Genomic DNA, 19,982 nt, shown 5'->3' with positions numbered 1-19,982 from the left:
TAAAATATTTTTTATGCCGAATCTCCATTTACTTCTTACAGAGTCTACTCATTGATTATTCTGTAAAGAATAGTGACCAGGGGGTGTTTAGGACATGGACACAATTCCATGCGTAAAACTTAAAGCATTTATTAATTCATGGACAAGAGGACATTCTCTTATATGTCATTTTCCACCTTAATGTCAATGTGCCAGTCATAGCTAAGATTTTTTCATATCAATACAAAATGCTCCAGCAAACACTTACATAACCACACAATACAGACAGTAAAGACAATAAAATAAATCCATTCCCAAAGTAGATATCTAAAGATACACAGTCAATGCAAGAGCGTATTTCAAAATTAGAAAAAATAAATCCACACTGACACAATTGACGATTACGTCACCACCCGTTAAACGAGCGTCTAGGAGGAGCTAACGTTATCTCACAGCAAAAGCCTTTACTGATTAAAACAATGATAGCCATATTTTTTTGGGAAGGGAATTGTTTTTCATTTGGTGCGACGGACACTTCAGACAATCAATAAGGTGTCGGATCGAGCAACTAAAATCTGCCACAATATGTCTGCACGTCCTTGTTTCGTGTCTCGATAAGTGTCCACTCGTTCCTTCTCATCTGCGTCTTTTTAGTCGTCGTCTGAATCTGCAACAAACTGAGACAACGCCAGCTAGCTACACCACAGCGTAGATACGTGTGTAAAAAAACACAACAGTACCACGGATGGATTAACAAACATCATTTTTTTGGGGGGCCACATTTCCAACCAATACGCTTTGCCGGCGGGGAGCTGGTTGGAAGAAGATGACCCTTTTCTCTTGGCTCGAGGAGGCTTTGCCGCTGCGTGGGGGAGTGGGGTACATCCTGTGGCGTTTCCTGTGTTTGTAAACTAGACGGTCTTGAACAACGTCGTGGAGCTGAAAGGTAGATAAATATCTCTTCGTCTTTCTTCAAAGTACCACGAAACGCTTTTTAAAACTGTGCATTTAATGGTATGTTAGTTAACTCGTAAACATTCCTGCTGGGAGATTTCAGAAAGGGGGATTTTCCTAACAATACAGCGTCAATGTTGGCTGCTAGCTCGCTAACAAACGTTAGCTTCATCGTCGGGAGGGGGAGGCACTCGCAACGACGGCCATCACGAATGTCTTTATCGCTCAATCTTGCCTTGAATCAGTTAAGCTTTTGTCTTATGGTAGGAAAACGCTTCATCGGTAAATTGATCAAGATATACTCTCGAAACGCGATTGTATCAAAACGATGACCAGGTGAGCAAAAAAATATGCCCGATTAACGTTGCTAACATTGCAGTGGGCGAGGGCGCCAGCGAGAAGCTAGCTGGTTAGCTGATGTTAGCTAGCTAGCAAAATCGACGCTAGGTTTGTGTAATTACGAAGGCCTGCTCACTCGATTATTTATTTGTATAGTTGTATTGTGTTAATATGACCACTTATACGGACAACTAACACAACAACGGTCAATATAACGTTAAACAGCGCAGCATTGGTGTATTTTAATTAGCGTTAGCCACAGTTAGCGTTATGCTCGGTACCTATTTTCTTAGCTAACTGCGCTAGCCAGCTAACAAGACTAATGGCGAAAGCCATGTCGCGTTTATAGATGGTTGTCCATCTGCCCCTCGCTAGACTATACGATGGCACGTGAGCATCATAGTTAATTTATACCTCAAAGAAAACCAACAGATTCAAAGCGTAACGTAACGATATCGAAACGCCTTCAGAAAATAGAGCAGTGTTTCTTTGAGTAAAATGATGGCCTCCTCTTAACATGCATGTTTAAACCCCCGCAGATTAGCTTGGGTGGAGATAGTTACCGTTATATTCCACGTTTACATGTTAATTCGCGTTTCCAAACCCCGTTCAGAGGTAATGTGGCCACTGATATTTTATATCACCGTAAACTCAGCGAAAAGATGTTTGAAACAAAAGTTTAGCTTCCACTGCAACGGGGTGATGTTCAGAAATACGGGCTCTTTTATGAAAACACCAGTTTGTAGATTATTAACGACCCCTGTTTTTATTAAACCTTTTTAACACTATATACGCACTATTCGATGACTTTCAAAGCTGTGTAGTGTTCTCTTTCCGACGTTATAATGGAATGTCTTTGTCCAAATACAAACTATAATCCCAGTACACTCAAAATGCAATACATTGATAACCAATTGCGATAGTTCGGGCAATCTGCAGATATTTTTAGCTCATGCACATTATTTTAAAACATGCAGAGTAGTTAAAGCCAATATCAATTCTGGATTGACTGGTAAGTTTAGAACTTCTCAAACATGTGGATTTTTCCTTTTGGGGTTCTCAGTTTTAAGAATGTTACTTTGTCATCAATGATGCAGAGACATGGTCTGTACTTTGCTTGGCTGTAGATATTTTTTCACCAGATTCTAAATTTTGGTGCAGCTCCCTCTTGCCTTTTATGTTTCATCCTGTTTCCCAAGTCATACAAACAAATAGGAATTTAGTTGCTAACCTGCTTTATTCATGTGTACTTTGTGGTTGGTTTGTCTGAGTGCAGTTTATTGCTAGTTGTAGTGTTTGGTATCTGAATCTTGGATACAAATTCATAAAAAGGAATGTACTCACTGAAAGTAAAGTCTGATGATGATTCAAACTGCTTCATTGGTCACGTATTCAGCAAAGGAAGTGTTAAGGTTTTACAACTGGGTCCCCACTTACAGCTAATGGTGAGCGCTACAAAAACACCGTGGTGATGCAACAAAATGTTGTCATTTTGCAAAAAAGGCTACAACATTGACATTTGTCTTGCACAAAGATGTATTTGGAGTAACTAAGTATTGATTATAACTTAAGTTTGCACATGAATGAGTCTATTCATTTTTTAGTTAATGCCTGTTACCCAGGTACTTATTAGGTAGGACCTCCATTTGTATTCCTACCACAACGTGGTTATGGACAAATGACTTAATTTTTCAGGAGCAAATGATAGTGGGTGTCTGTCAATTGCTTAGCATGGGTAGCACCAAAAAGAGAAAAATGTCGTTCCACAATATATACATCGTTATTAATTACCATGAACAGTAACCAACCCAATGTTATTTAAATAATATTTTTTAATATTTTGTGACGTTTACGTGTCATTGAGAGAAATTTCTATCATAATTGGACTTTTCAAAAAAGACAGCGAGTGATTGGGTTGTCATTTAATGCTTGTCTGTTTCATCCACCTCCTCTTCCTCAGTTTTAATGCTAGATGAGTGAGGTGGGTGTGGCTTCCCACCAGCCCGACCATCCTGACTGACCATCCTGACTGACGGATCTCTGGATGTCCTTGTCCCACCCCCTGTCCCTGCGCTCACATACACCACAGCAATGTCACATCTGCCCAGCAGCTCAGTCCGCGACCATATGAAATGGGTTTGTTTTAAGAACACCAAAGTGGTTACAAATTACTTTCCTTACAGTCTTGTGTCACTCAGGATGTTGTCGTTGATTACTAGCTTGGCAAATGCCATATGACTGACAGTGTTGTCTAAGATGCAGATACTTTCAAATTAAAGACTGCTATCAAAAGGGCAATACAGAAGAAAAACATATTTTTCTTTTTCTTTGCAGGCGGGGCTGCTTGGCTGTGAGGCTGTCCTCTCCAGCATGGCACTGATGCAGGCTAGTTCCATGGCTGCTCCACCCAAAAAAATGATGGCCCCCCTTGGCCATGGACCCCAGCAGAGAGACGGACCCGACCGGGCTCCCCAGGGCCATATGATCATCCCATCCGGAATGAGCTGTCCACCCCTGGTTAGGACCAACTTCGGAAATGTAGAGTGGAAATTAGGCTATATGCTATTATTTTACTATTGTGAAATGTGTCAATCTGTGTGGAAGAGCTTAATCTCTAAATGCGTTCATTAGCATTTTGTTTTTGATTTTAAACAAACCACAGTACCACTTGTACGTGTTTAACTTAATAATTGGAGTGTAACGTGTCTTTTCAAATGGAGGAAAAAAAACAATTCACATAGTGACCCCCAGGCTACACACAAGGGCAAATAGTTAGTTTTAGAATGACCTCATATACTTTGGCCTCATACCTACACAAAGGTTTTCTTGTTTATTCAAAATGCAGATTGCATTGATGATATTCCTCTAAATTATTCAAATTCTTATAAATGGTCTTTTAATAAGCCACACTTTTTAATCCTGGTTTCTTCCAATGGCTGGGCCAAAAACAAGCCCACAATAGAGGGCCTCATGTATCACTTGATTTGTTGTGTTGAAATAGATTTTTAAAGGTTGCACCTCTGAAATCTGGAATTAATTGATATTTCTCGCCTTTGTAGCTTATCCGGAAGGACGGTGAATTCCAAGCTCCCCGCCTGCTGGATGAGAAGGAGATGAGAGCCAACGAGGACATGCAGCAGAAAAAAAAGAATAGGAAATCAGTAACGCCCTGCAAAGTGAGAGAACAAGAAGGAAGGGGAGGGAAGGTCAGTGGCTGTGGTGGCTAAATAGAGAAGGGTCTATTAGGTGAATTTTTATTTTTCCTCAGTACATATAATGGGCACTTAGATGTTGGCACACATTTTTGTGTGAAAGCATTTAACTTTAAGCGCGCTTTACTTGGAGCTTTCATGTGCGCACATTTTGTTTGTGTGGGGGTGGGGGGAGGAGTCCAGGGAAGATGTGGAGGGGGTGGAGGATCTCTAGAGAGGAAAGAGGGGGAGGGGAGCAGAGTGAAGCGGAGCACAATAACCGCAGTTGTGTGCATAACGGGGAGCAGTAACATGAGGGCATTAGGCCATTAGAAGGGATTGTGAGGTATTTTTCAATTCAAATGTTAATTGCTTTTAGAAAAAATCCTCAACTTTTCTGTCCTGTTCATACAAAATATAAATGGGTTTTTACAGATAAACCCTTTAACATATAAAGGAAAAAAATAGGATTTGCTTGCCAAGTCTTGAGTGAACTCATAGGCTTAATATTCACTGAAATTACAAGAGTTTTAGATTTTCATCAAGTTCTGACCAGTTGTGGGTGGGAATGTTATTTTAACATTGTGTTAAAAATACACGCTAATATTGTATTTGTGCAGTTACTGACCTAAAAAACATTCTTTTTACTATCCTCAATAGGGCACAGGTGCAGATGAGAATGGTCCGTCCTCCAAAGTGCAGAAAAACTTTATTTGTGATCACTGTTATGGAGCATTTAGGAGTGGATACCACCTGAAGAGACACATCCTCATTCATACAGGTATGGGTAATGCTTGGAACAATTCGAATTTACAGCAAAGCAAAAACAGCTTTAAATGCTTGACTTGCGTGAATCATTTGTTGAAAGAGGCCCTGAAAGTTTAAGTTGGATTTAATCTAAGAGTGTGCAGCAACTGTAAGGTTTTGCAATGGCCTTCTTAAAAACCATGTTTGGTAATAGTATTTTGCCTCACAGCTAATTGGTGGTATCTGTGGGGACTTTGACTAAAACTGGTGCTCTTCGGTTTAGGGGAGAAGCCGTATGCTTGTGCCGTATGTGACATGAGGTTTATTCAGCGTTACCACCTGGAGAGACACAGCCTCATTCACACGGGTATGCGTCCTTCAACCGTACCCATATTACATAAATCAGGCTACATCTGTAGTCTGTCACTTGAATCAATGGACAGATGCTCAGGGTTCATTTTGTCTGTGGACAGTAACTTCCAACAAAGCCACCCCCCCCCCCTTCCCAATCTGTTCACTGCAAAATATAAAGAACAATACATTGTTAAATATTTTTTCACCATTACCAGGAAAATTTGCAGAAGGCGATGTCTCACCGTGCGGTCCAGTAGTCCTGAGTCCACTATTAAAAACTGGTTTCAACCTTTCACTGGCATCAGTTGTAGAAATGCTTGCATGATTTGAGCCCATATTTTTTAAGTGGAAGAGTCACCTAAAAACAACCCTCGTCTTGATTTCAGCTGGGATACCTTGGCTTTGTTGGGTTTGACCCATCTTGTTGTTGAATTGTTTTTTACGTGTAAAATAGGAGGTTCATTTATATTTGTGTTGCTGGGTCCTGTAGAGATGTCAGATGTAGACTCTGGAAGCAAGAGTAACTACCCACCAGGCTAATAATATTGCATGTCTTGCTGCATAATCTATCAACAGCTACAACACTTCTCAATGAACCATTGGGCAGTGCTAGAAGAGCTAGTGTACACAACAAAGCAGAACACATCGGACCACCCACACGTTTGACAATCTGAAGTACTTCTGTTGAAACATACTGCCTCGCGCCTTCTTATTTTTTAGAATGCCGACACACAGACGACCAACTTCATTTTGACCTTTTTCTCTTTTGAAACACCTAAATAATTCCCACTACGTATTAACAATTGTGCTCCTGATAGGATTGTTTAGATGTTATTTTCTCTGTGCAGTTCATGGATCTAAAAACAAAAATATATCTGCCTAAATAAGATGGTTCTATGACACCCGAGGAAAAAAATAAATCAATTATATTTAAAAAAAAATATTTAAATGTTCTGGAAACGAGACTTTTTGATAGTGGACTCAAATTTGGGGACCCAATGAGAAAGCATCAAGCACACGCCACTAAAGACATGCACGATTTCTATGTTTCATTTAGTTTTGTGTTTCAATTATTACTTTATTAGTCATAACAACTGCATGGACATCAAAGGACTATGTTCTTAATTTGTTATACAAAATGAATATTGAGGACCTAATAGCTCTGCATAGTGACAATCTTTGCATTGCACTTTTTCACACCAAGTTCTTTGTTTTTCATTGTTTAAGAAGTGTGCACTGTGGGTAAGTCAACCTCCAAACTACTTGTTTTTCCAAGTCAGTGACTCCCGCCCAGTATTGACCAAAATAAATGCACCAATATTAAACTAATAATTCAGCTGGAATAATTTATATTTACATTTTTGGATTCATTTAATTTCAGTATTCCATAAGCTTAGGTAAGCAGTGGCTCTTTGTGGCAACACTATCTGTAATCTGTATCTGTTTTCCCCATAATACATTTTGTGATTTTTCTTTTCCACACTGTCCCTTACGTAACAGACTGAATAGTTGATAATTGTATGCTCTGTGTGTGTAGGGGTGAAGCCGTACGCTTGTTCCATGTGTGACATGCGGTTTTTCCAGCGTTACCACCTGGAGAGACACAGACTCACTCATACGGGTATGCGTCCATTAACCGTACCCAGTTCAAGTTAAGAAACCTTTTTTATCTTCCTTAAGTAGTGTCGTTTAGATCAATATTTCTTTTTCGAGAGAGGCGCAAGAGCAACAAATACAGTCAGAACAACTATCAAACCACATAAAGCTGCAGGCCCACGGATCCTTGTGCAACACAATGCTTGAAACAGTCCTCTGGTATTAGAATTGGAATTTCATAAAACCTTGTTAGTTACCCCAGTAAGGGTGTTAACCTTACTGCATCTGTAGCACATGCAAAATATAAACTAATGTATACATACAGATTAATGCTATTTAATATTAAAGCATTAAAAACATCTTTAACGTTAATCGGTTTAATTTGGTGTACAAAATCTAGAAATGTATTTTCCAATACAACAGATTTGAAACATCCAATACTTGTTATTGATATGTGGGCCATTTATTGTAATGCACTGTATAAATTGATGTAAATTTTTCATTATGTGGACCCTCAAAGTGTTTTATCCCTCTTGTACCATTGCTGCTCAACAAAATATATCAAAAGATTTAATTTTACATATCATGTTTATTATTATTATGATATTGCCACTGCTGCTTTACCATGTCAGCACAATTTAAAATAGCTACAAGCAATTCATACAAAGTAGCTTATATTGTACACATTTTGTGTTTAGTCTCACATATTAAGCTGCAATGTGTGCGTCATTTCTTATCAATGGGTGTATACAGAATAGTCCTGGTCTAAGGAAGTGGCAATGATCCCATCGCTACAGTGTAGGAGATTGGGTTGATTATTCAGAGTTTATCTAGGATAAAAATTTGATTCCGAGGACTCGCACACATTTCCTTATGCAGGTAATTGATCAAATCTGGTCATGAATGCCTTTGCTAGATTGCAAAGTTAATTTATTTAGCCTTCTATCAGTTTGTGCCCTTCTGCCTGCTCCATCCACACTGAAGTAGCTTATTAACTTAGGCCATGGTATATTATGGATATAGTCCTTTGATGTCCACACCTATTAATTGCTGCAAGCTTCATGCGCCTTAGCTGTAATTGCTTGACGTTTTAAATGGACATTTTGATTCTATAGTTTCATGTACAGATGTATCTGCTGTAAGTTTGTGAGATCAGAATATAAGCTTTCTTGAAAATTGAGGCACAGCATCCCTTTGGAGTGCGAGAAATCAAGCATACTCAAAACATTTCAGAAAAAGACATCATGGCACCCAGTTTTGTAAGAGTTTTATAAATGCTAAATGAGATTCTACTTGCAGAAAGTTAAACATGCTCGCCACAATGCTAAAATGTGTGTTCTGCTTCGGCCGGCCTGTGTGATCATCGACATAGATGTGTTCTTGTTGCTTATTTGTTTGTCCTGTTTAGTCGTGCTTGGCTTTTAGCCTGTTGCTGCTTTCGTTATATGATGTATCCCTGATTGTTTCATAATGCAGCTCCATAACACTTAGCGAAATTAGTGAAACCAATCGTGCCTTTGCCCCTAGCTTGAAGGAATGTGTAATGTCTTCCGGGTCCTAGTGATGTCATGCCTGTAAATGATGCTTAAGGAACGTCTTAGCTAACGTGTTGATACTTTGTGTATGTAGGGGTGAAGCCGTACGCTTGCTCCATGTGTGACATGAGGTTCTTCCAACGTTATCATCTGGCAAGACACAGCCTCACTCATACTGGTATGCGTCCACTTAGCCGAGCTCATTAGGTAGTGGTGTTTAAGAAGTGCCGTAACTCATTGCCGTGTAAACAGATTTAGGGTAAACTGGCCACCACTTTATGGTACCCACATAGTCCGACTCATTTATTTACAACTTCAGTTTTTTCAGTAGAGTAGAGTACTCTACTTCTGCACAATCATTTCATTATTATTCCAAATTAAAATTTTGACTCAAAATCACACCAAAATACTTGTTTTTCCAGCTAGTGATACAATGTGTAGAGGAAATAGTAGTGTCTTTCTATGGGAAGGGTTGAGGGTTATGTGTTAAAACTATTTTTGACTGTTTCTAGCTCATTTATATACCTTTTTGTGTGTATGTATGTGTGTAGGGGTGAAGCCATACGCTTGCTCCATGTGTGATATGAGGTTTTTCCAACGCTACCACTTGGCAAGACACAGCCTCACTCACACGGGTATGCGTTCGCCCTTCTTTGCATTCATACCCAAATACACATTTTACTGATGTTCCTCTGCTCTTTTCTCAAAATATTACCGAGCATGAAGCGGTTTTAACTGATGGCATGCTGGAAGAGTGCTTTTCAGTTTTTGCATTAACTTTTTACGGCTTTATTTTGCAAGATACCTCCATTGGTACTTTGTCGTAGTAGCGCTGGGTGATTAACGCAATTTAATTAGTGTCTTTTAGATAGTGCCATTAGATATCAAGATGTTGTGATACACAATTACAGGGTCTTACTTGACAAGCACATACCGACTCACGTTTCTCAGAATATCTAAACAAAGAAACACTAAAGTATATTCCAGTCGCACAGGTTTAATAATGGTGTTGGGTCTCTCTTGAATTTGCAATGCATGTCTGCATTGAAAAGCTGCACTGAATTAAGCAAAACGCCGTCTTCATTGAGGGCCCTCTTCCATGCATGTTGACCGATTAGAAAATGTTGACCCCATGCATTCAGTATTGCGTCATTTTGGTGCCACTGCTTTTGGCACGCCTAGATACATAACATAAGTGAGTGAGTGCTGTTCATTGTGTTGTCTTTACAAAATATTGTGCTCTGTGTGTGCAGGGGTGAAGCCATATGCTTGCTCCATGTGTGACATGAGATTTTTCCAGAGATACCACCTGGCAAGACACACTCTCACCCATACGGGTATAACTCTTTGTTTATCCCTTTCACTTGACAGTAGGAGGGGCTTGTAGAATATTACAACTTGCTTCCACTTATTTTCATTGCTTAAACTGCTTTCAGGGGTTGAAATTAAACGTTTGTATAGACACTAGTGGGCCAAGACATTAAAAGAGAGCATATAATGACATAAGTGGCCAGTATGTGAGATGACATTGTGTGTTGAGAACAGTTTTCTAAAGTTTGGTACTGTATGCGTTTAGGGGTGAAGCCGTACGCTTGCTCCATGTGTGACATGAGGTTCTTCCAGCGTTACCATTTGGCAAGACACAGCCTCACTCATACTGGTATGCTTGAATTATTTGTTCCCCTTTCACTATAAAACCATTCATACAACAACCTACACCTTTTTGTCAATTGATATGCCCTACTATATACAATACCATAATTATGCCATTGTTGATAATTTCCCCTTCTATAAAATGTTTAATAGAAGTTTTAGGCTTTGTTGGAAAACTGTCCACAAAAAAGTGACCCTCTCTGTCGGTTATGATGTTCTGTGGTTAAACTGTAATGGTACTATTGCATGTGAATTGAGTCATTTTTTGCATATCCAATCAAAGGCACATTACACTAAAAAGAATTTTAAATACAGGCACCAATACGCTGAAATGATACCCAAAAGAAGCTTTTGCTTGTCAAGATTTAATCAAGCGAAAACTTTAGCGCGTTTGACTCAACTAACTAGTGCATTTTGCACATTCATTATGCAGCCTGATCATCAACAGTCTGTTTGCAGGATGACTGAATATCACTCCAGCTGGTTCAAACTCTTTCCTCGCACATGACGATGCACCTTAACGCTGCACGTTCTTAGACTCTTTTTTGTGTAATGTCTCTGACTGAATGTTATGTGAAAAAGTATTTGACATTAAACAGCCGGAAGGATTTTCTTTGTCTTTAAAATACAAAAAATAAATCCTGCATCAGCTCCCTGAAATGCATCTAACCTTCTTGTGCTCTTGTCTAGGAGTGAAGCCGTATGCGTGTACCATGTGTGACATGAGGTTTATACAACGTTACCAACTGGAGAGACACAGTCTCACTCATACGGGTACGTCCTCATTTCATACACCCGCTCTTTTGCTGACTGTCTTGCATGTGCCCCACATTAATGTTTACATGGCTGCTTCAAACTCGAGTTTGTATTGCTTTCTGTCACTTTATTGCTTCCTGCTAATGTTTCATGCAGCATCCACACAGAACCGATAACAAAACCTCCTCCCATACTTTACACATGAAATGACGAGATGACCTAGAAATGTTAGATCTTTGGTCGGTGGTTTTGTGTGCAGCTTTTTAAATTTCCGCCAGCCAAAATATAATTGACTGGTTACTGTTGTCCTATTTATACATTCTTTGTGTTTGAATCAGCTTGAGAGTAACTAGTAATTACTAGCACTTGAATTGGAACACTGATGGTGTCTGTGTTGCAGACTTAAATGCGTATTATGATCCATTCTCCCAATTTTGATATACATCAGACTATTTCTGCAATTGAAGAAAATGTTCACACTAATAATGATAAAGCTTCTTGGGAAAGTTCAAATGGTGTCTCAAAAGATTACCTATAACTAATAAATGAAATGATATCTGTAACTGGAGGAAGCAATAGCAGACTACTAACACAGCCATGTCGTTATGTCATTTCATATTCAAAGTAATGGTGAGAAAATAATACATAATTCTCTATCAATAGTGTGACTGTTTATTTAAAAACGTTTTGTGAGATTATTCTATACTTTGTCAGTTTACATTTGAAGACAAAGCAGTTTTTTTACTTTATTCACCAACATGTTTTTTTTTTAAAGCAGTTTCCTTTTATATTGACATTTTCCAGCTAAATGGTTAGAGTGGCTCTAAAAACAAATCTTAATTGTTTTGTGCATAGTTTTTTTTTTACCAACTGCCTAAAATTGTCTAAGCTCTGATCAGCATTACCGTAACCCCAGTATTTCCGTTAACAAGTTTATCCTAGTAATCTGCATGTGATATGTGGAAATTTATATGAAATCGAGCACTTATTGGCATCATGTAAAAAACATTGTTGGTGTGAATAACTTTGGTTTTTCCACAATTGATTATCTGGTAGTTTCATGTTTTTATAGGCATGGGAATAAGTAAATTCTCTTTCTACACAGGATATTTCCAATTTTTAATTCTGGCCTTTAAACTTTAGCAGTTACATTTGGACTCGGATGCGAAAAGACACTTGCAATTTGATTAACCGATTTCTGAAGCATGCTGGAAATATCCAGTGTAGAGATAGCGCCGATAAGTGCAATCAAACTTTACTAAGCGATTAGTAAAGTTTTCCCGTCGATCGTTTTTGGCAGTTGAGTGTTTCATGCTAAAGTTGGTACTTTGTGTGTGTAGGGGTGAAGCCGTACGCTTGCACCATGTGTGACAAGAGGTTTTTTCAGCGCTACCACCTGGCGAGACACAGCCTCACTCATATGGGTATGCGTCAGCCATCTTAACCCAGTCACAAGATTAGGATGCTGCAACACATGTGTGCTTGAGTTAGTCTCATAAATATATAACATCTATTCAAACACAAATGATTAGAGTGTAAGATCTAATAGATTACATCATCCCCATGTGTTCTTTAGGTGGATAGTACATCCCCTGTGGGAATTCTGTAATTTAAAACAAGCATCTAATCATATTGTACCTTTTATTGCAACTAATGTTAGGGAATGACATTGGTTATTAACCACCGATATCAATTTAGCCCCGACTGATACTGTTAGAAGTACAGATTTATTCATTTTACCATCATGACGGAGACACACATTTAATTCTCTTGATGCTTTGGGTTTAGGAGTGAAACCTTATGCTTGCACCATGTGTGACATGAAGTTTTTTCAGCGTTACCACCTGGCGAGACACAGCCTCACTCATACGGGTATGCGTCCGTGCACCGTGCCCCTGACATTCACTGTTAGAGATCAGTGTGCACATTTGACTTTGTTACTTCCCTTCAGACATTCAAAGAATGTTTTAATAAAGTTTCATAGTCTGTTAATATTCAACATATTTGATGTTGGTCACTACAAGTGAGGGGAAAAGATTTGAAAGTGTTTTCTCATTTTTTGGCATGGATTGGCAATTGTGTGGTTAATAACCAATAGCGGTAATTTTAATTCATCAAATTGCAAATTGAGGCAAAGTATTATAATATTGCTACTTTGCATTTAGGTGTGAAACCTTATGCTTGCACCATGTGTGACAAGAGGTTTTTTCAGCGCTACCACCTGGCGAGACACAGCCTCACTCATATGGGTATGCGTCCGCACACCTTACCCATGTCACACTATGTTAGAGACAGTCAGCCATCTAGGCTAGCTACCAGTGCTCTTCAACCATTATTCCATCAGGCCTACCCTGCCTAGTTAGACCCTAGTCTCAATGTTTAAATAAAGGACCGCAACATCATCAGCTCATGTGATGTATTAGGTTGTGGATTTGAGATTTGGTTTTTACAGTTGGATGCATTTTTTATTGGATTTGGAGTAAAACAAAGAACATGTTTCTTTTTAAAAAGGTCATTTCAAAATGATTGAGGAAAAAGTGGTTAACAACCCATCAATTCTAAGAAGATACTCAAAGTACATTGTTCATTGATGGATTGTGAACACAAAGTCTGAAAGTAATACCCTAATGCTCTGCGTTTAGGTGTGAAACCTTATGCTTGTACCATGTGTGACATGAGGTTTGTTCAGCGTTACCACCTGGCGAGACACAGCCTCACTCATACGGGTACGCGTCAGTGCACCCGCCCTTCTCACACTTTGTCGGCCATCATTGCAAAGTTTTTATTGTGCTTAAGTCAGCAGTGCAAACAGTATCAACGACTATGTCTAATTGCTCAGGTAGCCAAATTAGTAGCAGTGTTTAAAGTTTTAATGAAAATGACCTTAAAGGCAGTAAAAGCCAATTGGCCCAAATCTTCGTTCAACTCTACTGCTTATTTCCGTCACCCTAGTTTTTAGAAATCTCTTTTCTTGAAATTATGTTACTGAAACGTCTCCTTTTTTATATTTAATGTTATTGAAATGTCAACTGCTTGAATGTACAAATATGTTGTCATTGAAATGTGATTTTACAGACACTGATAAGACAAAATACAAATTGTGAGCATGATTTAAATTTTGCTCCAGTCAATAGACGATTAACAATCCGGTACAAATGGTGATGTAGCTCAACTGGTCAGTTGATTAGTTGCATTTGTTGGCAACTGTAAGTGTTACATGAAGGCAAAATGAGTTGCACCTATTTGTTCTTGCATGAAGTTGCAAATGTGTGGTTAATAACCAATAGCGTAGGTATTCGTAAAGAATGGAAGTTGAGGCAAAGTATTATAATATTGCTACTTTGCATTTAGGTGTGAAACCTTATGCTTGCACCATGTGTGACAAGAGGTTTTTTCAGCGCTACCACCTGACAAGACACAGCCTCACTCATATGGGTATGCGTCCGCACACCTTACCCATGTCACTGAGATCAGACTGCAGTTACATAATGTCAGAGGCTCCCAGGCAATTATTTACCTGTAAAAGTAAGACGTCGTCCACCTTTTTCTTGATCAAGACTATTTTACATTTTGTGTGTACATGCAACATTAAAACAAGTCTCCACATGTTAATAAATACAGGACTTTGGCATCAGCTCATGTGATGTGTGAAGTTGTGGGTTTCAGATTTGACCAACAGTTTCATCCATTGCCAATTGGATTCGGAGAAAAGACCAAAAAACTCAACACACCTTCTTTCTTTTTAGCAAACTTTCACATATAAAAATGCAAAGTGGTTTAACAACCCATCAATTGTAAATAGCTGTCTACGTTACTGATTGATTGGATTGTGAGACAGAAATATAAGTTCTGTGAATAATCTATTGATCTGCGTTTAGGTGTGAAACCTTTTGCTTGCCCCATGTGTGACATGAGGTTTGTTCAGCGTTACCACCTGGCGAGACACAGCCTCACTCATACGGGTATGGGTCCGTGCACCTGCCCTTCTCACACTCCTTAGATCACCATTCAATCATTAGTGTGCTGGTAATAGGGGGTAATATGTGTTATTCTTGTAGGCACTCCTATTTAGTTACAGATGATAAAAATTGAAATAGGTAGTATTTACTCTTTATCTAATTTCTATTCTTCAGGTTCAATTATTTCGAACTTTTTACTCCCCTTAAGCTTCTTGTTTCATCTCAATTATAGATGCTCTTTGTGTGGATCATAAAGGCCACCATTTTATTCTTGACCGGCCATACAAGTTACATTTTACAGTATAGCAGTAATACCGGTGGGCCAATCAGGAACTGTGAAAGTGTTTGTAGCTGGGATGAAAAGTCCACTATTCTGACTCCCAATTGCACATTTGAATTCTTATTCTTATTACGTCCTAATTGCAAGTATTTACATAATGTATTGCTGTAAATCAACTAAAGAATAAAAACACTTTAAAGTAATCACCTTTTGGTAATTTAGAAAGATGATTAGAGTAGTGAATGAGTAGAGAATCACCAAACTCGATAAATTCGTTGGTTTCTATTTCTTTGTCCAGCTTTTTGAGAAGATTGAAAATGGTTTGACATTAGAAGTAAATGGTGGCTTGAGGAAACCTAATAATTAGAAATAACAAGACCAGATTACAAGGAAACAAACGTTAAATTCTTCTGCTAGTTGTTTGTATATTTTGTGTAAATAGCCACAATGGATCCAAAGTGAGGGTTTTTGTTTATTCAGATCCAACCAACATTAATGTTACGACAGATCCTGGTGTTTGCTTTGCAACCAGACAGGTTTAACTCCATTATGTTCAAATCTGACTCCGTTAAACTCTTAGTTGCATGAACATTTCAATATGTTTTCTTCAAAAAGTAAGGTACAAAGAAGTGCTCAGCTGTTATCTCTGTCCGTGTTTCAGTCCCAGTGCTCGCTCTACAGTTGTTTCCTGCTCTTGTGGCTGACGGGGCTAATGCATTGCTCTGTGTGTGTAGGGGTGAAGCCGTATGCTTGTTCCATGTGTGACATGAGGTTTATTCAGCGTAACCACCTGGAGAGACACAGCCTCACTCATACGGGTATGCGTTTCTTTCCCGTACCCTCATTACCGAGAACAGGGCTCACAACAAACTCGAGTTTGGATTGTCAAGTCATTTGATGGGATGTTGAACCAGCCTCAAAATACCTTCCCCTGTTTTTGGGGCCACCATGTTGCGTAGATCTGGGCCATGACAACACGAAATTCCACTCTGATCTACACATAATGAGTTGATGACGAGGCCTTTTGAGAATATCAATCTTCAGATGCTGAAACTACAATGTTGAAACATACTGATCGGGCAATTGTCCCCCTGACTGTTTGTCAGTGTTGAAAATAGAGTTTGTAAATAGAGATTAGTAAGTGAACAATGCACGCAGTTTTGTTGGTACGCAACGCTAAAATTGATTGATTGACTGTGTATTTGTGTGCTCTTTCAGGAGAGAAGCCCTTTGCTTGTGACATGTGTGATATGAGGTTTATCCAGCGCTACCACCTTGAGAGACACAAGCGTGTCCATAGTGGGGAGAAGCCCTATCAGTGTGAACGGTGCCAGCAGGTATGCACGAATGTAAAAAGCCAAGCGGTCTACTCGCGCTATCCATGTACTGCTAAACAAATTGACTGTGTTGCATTCCAACGTGTAAAATGAACAATGTGAAGAGTGATTTCTGTGATTGTTTTTATTACTACTGAAAAATCATTTCTGCCTGCATTTACGGAAATTATTTTACCCAGAATCGATAATAACTGACGTTCCAATTTGTGTGTTTTGGAAAGAACTTTTCACGGACAGACCGGCTGCTGCGACACCGGCGGCTGTGCCAGGGCCGCGGCGTGGCCAAGGTGGAGAACCAGCCGTGCTGCGAACCGCGCCCGTACGGCCAGGAGCCGCCGCCCGCGCCCCCCACCTGGAGCCCCCTGCACCCCCCTCCGGGCCGACTGGCGGTCTGACATTCCACCTCCTCGGCACCCACAACATCGCCGGAGACGGGACAAGCCAAAGGGTTTCTTGTTTTTCTCAGCGCCGTGCCGAGTGACGCCGCCATGCTCCAGCCCGGGCTGTTCTCGCAGCTCGGGTCTCTGGATTTCTAATGACAGTGACATTTTTTTTTTTTGTTTAGTTGACTTTTTACTGTGTTTACTTTTCTCTATCACCCCCCTCTTCCCCTGTTTTTTTTTTAAAGACAAAACTTTTCTGTGATGAACAGTTGTCCTGTTTTGTACTTTAATCTATTTGATTTTTGCAACAAAGAAGGTTTTATGGTTGTTGAATATATCTGCGTCCGGTGGTACTCTGGGAGGATTTGGGGGTTTGTCCTGATGCATTTGCAAAATAGGATGAAAAGTATTTGAACCTTTTTTTTAATTTTATTTTTTAAATTTCTCCTTTTTGACTTGACTTAAGGTCCATGAATTAGGTCAAAATTTATCATACTGAACTTTCCTGACAATTGAAGTCCAGGAACTGATCTGTCAGCATCTCATGTAGACCAAAGCATCAAGACATTTCACTGAAAGCAGTGTGTGGTCTGAATATGATTTGGACATTAGTATTTCCCTGAATTTATCAACCTAGGACTTACAGTTTTAATGATTACTTTGTGTAGATAATTCAAAGTGCTTATTTCGCTATGGGACTTAAGTGCGGAATTCTTTTTTTTTGTTCACAAATATGCCGAAAAACAAAAGGATCATTCAACTGTTTCAAATACGATCCCATTGTTTTAAAGACATCCTACGGAAACCTGAGAAACTTTTGAGTGTTTTTTTATTCAAAAAAAAAAAAAAAATGAGAGAAAAAAAAAAAGGTAGTATCAAACATGCTTCTCAACTGTAAACCTGAACTTCCAAGACTGGGACGGAGAGAGCGAGCCGGGGGGGGCTCTGTGTCTGCCATGGGGGGGTCACAGCAGACACAGGCTCATGCTCGGTTCTGTGATGTACACACTAACAGAGACTCATGCCATTGTGCGTTCAGCCGTGTGTGTACGGTGTGTATGCAGAGATCTGCATTACTTCACAGAAAGGCGTCTCATCTTGCTCTGTCCATAGATTCTGGTCTCAAATAGCACAGGTTGGCCTCTCACGGTCCCATTATGTTGTTTGTACAGTTACTCTCATTGTGAAATTAGTGGGGGTGTACAAAATCTTGTGGCCTTAGTGTTTTTTGTTTCTTTCATTGGTCTTTTTTTCTCAACTGTTTTATTATTGTGGATCAGATGTATTTACTAAGGAAGCCTTCCATCATCATTGTATGTTTTTATTTCTTTGTTTTATCCTAAAGCTGTCGTGGTTACAGGATGTTGACTGCTTCGGGGGCGCTAAAACAGACTGATGTCTTCTCCAGTCGAGAGAGCTCGTCTCTTGATGATGGTCAATATTTTGGGTCATTGTTACTGATTTCAGTGTAACGCAGTATGTAACCCGTAGGGCAGCCCCCCCCCCCCACCACCCCACCCGTGAGGTCCTTTGTGAGAAGTCAGTAGTGCTCAATTGTTTCCCACTGCAGCGCTCGGCCTGGTCCCACACCGGTCAACACTCACTCGACTCTACTACACACTAACATTTGCCTTTTATTATCCAAATATTTCGTGGTTGGTGTGTAATAATGGACGTCTGACATGTCATTGGGTATACCCGTGAGTGAGTGCAGATACACAAATATTCATTGTAGTACTAAACGATATTGTAATGAACGATTTCTTTTACCTAATGATGCAGCCTGATAGTGGTGCGAAAGGCTCTGGCGATCGAGGCCACTTTGCCGCCAGTTGAGAAGGTTTCTCAAACTTGATCCCTTCTGTGACTCTAGTCTCAACTGCCCTGTCAAAGGTGCGGGGCGGCAGAATTAGTCTGCTAATCTGAGCACGCATGTTCGTATCAAGATGTCAGAGCAAGTAACCGAAACCATCTTGATTGATTTCAGTCACCGAGATTTTATTTATTTTTGAGTTCAAAGTTCCTGATGCGAACCCAGTGGCAGCGAGGGGGGCCAAGTTTGAGAAAGGCATTAATTGTGCAAACACTATTTCAAAGGTGTGGAACGGATACTGCTGGTGGGAGAAATGGCTTACGGGCAATACAGTATATAGTTGCAGTCACTTGTTAATACCTTTTTGACTTATTGTTTGTAGTATTATCAATCTCATTGTTAAAACATGGAGTCCTTCAGTCTCAGACCATTTGTTTATAAGAATGAGGTTTAATTTTTCAGATGGATCAGAGGATTTTGTTGAACATTTTAATGATTGTTTTAAGGAGCTTTTTTTATTCTGATGAACTTGTAAACACTGGAGTGAAGGGAGAAAAAGACAAAAAAAAAATGTTTTTCCATCAGGCTGTACTAGATTTTAGGTTTTAGACAGAGCCTTTCTCTCCTCAACTTGGCACACAAGTGGACAGAACAATTTGGATCAGTACAGTTGAGAGCCCAGTATGTTTGGTAATTTTCTCATTAGCGACAGTAGTACCTCAAGAAAATGTCTTTTTTTTTTTTTTTTTCTTATACAAAATCCCTGGTATTTGTAGTAAATTATATTGATAATGGTATTAGATGAACAACAGCATAACAGTAGCTATCACAGATTAGTTGTTTTCTTTTTATTAGTCTTGCATGCAGAGTTATGGTCCTCAGTTAAGATAGGATCTTGATATTGATTATTTTGTGTAGGAAAATGAGTGCATAAGAATAACTGCCTAAAAAAAAATTACGATTATTGTAAAATGGGCTAACTAATATGTACCCTTGTGATCCAATTAGTTTCAACTATATGAAAATCAGAGGAGAGGCTTCTTATTATGATGCTGAAATAAAATAATTTGTAAAGGACTTTTTGTATGTTGTCTGTGCTCCATGAC

The 19,982-nt window shown here is 39.3% G+C and overlaps 1 protein-coding gene across 27 annotated transcripts; it reads left to right on the top strand.

Moving 5' to 3' along the window:
- The first annotated feature begins 395 nt into the window (after positions 1–395).
- Positions 396–19,953, top strand: znf740a (zinc finger protein 740a). 27 transcript variants are annotated; one of them, XM_037447995.2, is made up of 21 exons: positions 398–925; positions 3,233–3,408; positions 3,607–3,810; positions 4,332–4,478; positions 5,124–5,244; positions 5,494–5,577; positions 7,102–7,185; positions 8,790–8,873; positions 9,247–9,330; positions 9,949–10,032; positions 10,272–10,355; positions 11,039–11,122; positions 12,445–12,528; positions 12,893–12,976; positions 13,270–13,353; positions 13,747–13,830; positions 14,456–14,629; positions 14,983–15,066; positions 16,078–16,161; positions 16,562–16,680; positions 16,902–19,953. In XM_037447995.2, the coding sequence occupies exons 2-21, from the start codon at positions 3,364–3,366 to the stop codon at positions 17,073–17,075; spliced, it is 2,076 nt and encodes a 691-aa protein (XP_037303892.1). In that variant the 5' UTR covers positions 398–925; positions 3,233–3,363; the 3' UTR covers positions 17,076–19,953. The 27 variants fall into 27 exon arrangements, with proteins under 27 accessions (XP_037303895.1, XP_037303903.1, XP_037303898.1 ...); XM_037448004.2 differs by having other exon boundaries at positions 7,102–7,215; positions 14,456–14,539; XM_037447992.2 differs by having other exon boundaries at positions 7,102–7,215.
- Positions 19,954–19,982: the final 29 nt, after the last annotated feature.

This window comes from Pungitius pungitius, chromosome 8, assembly GCF_949316345.1.
Source record: "Pungitius pungitius chromosome 8, fPunPun2.1, whole genome shotgun sequence".
Classification (NCBI taxonomy): Eukaryota; Metazoa; Chordata; class Actinopteri; order Perciformes; family Gasterosteidae; genus Pungitius; species Pungitius pungitius.
Note: the sequence above shows the minus strand (reverse complement) of the source record. Positions and strands in the feature narration are given on the sequence as shown.

Coding starts and splice junctions, on each gene's coding strand:
- znf740a (XM_037447992.2), top strand. CDS start 3,364: ATGTCACATCTGCCCAGCAGCTCAGTCCGCGACCATATGAAATGG. Junction 8,874..9,246: donor ACACAGCCTCACTCATACTG/GTATGCGTCCAC, acceptor GTATGTGTGTAG/GGGTGAAGCCATACGCTTGC. Junction 12,977..13,269: donor ACACAGCCTCACTCATACGG/GTATGCGTCCGT, acceptor CTTTGCATTTAG/GTGTGAAACCTTATGCTTGC.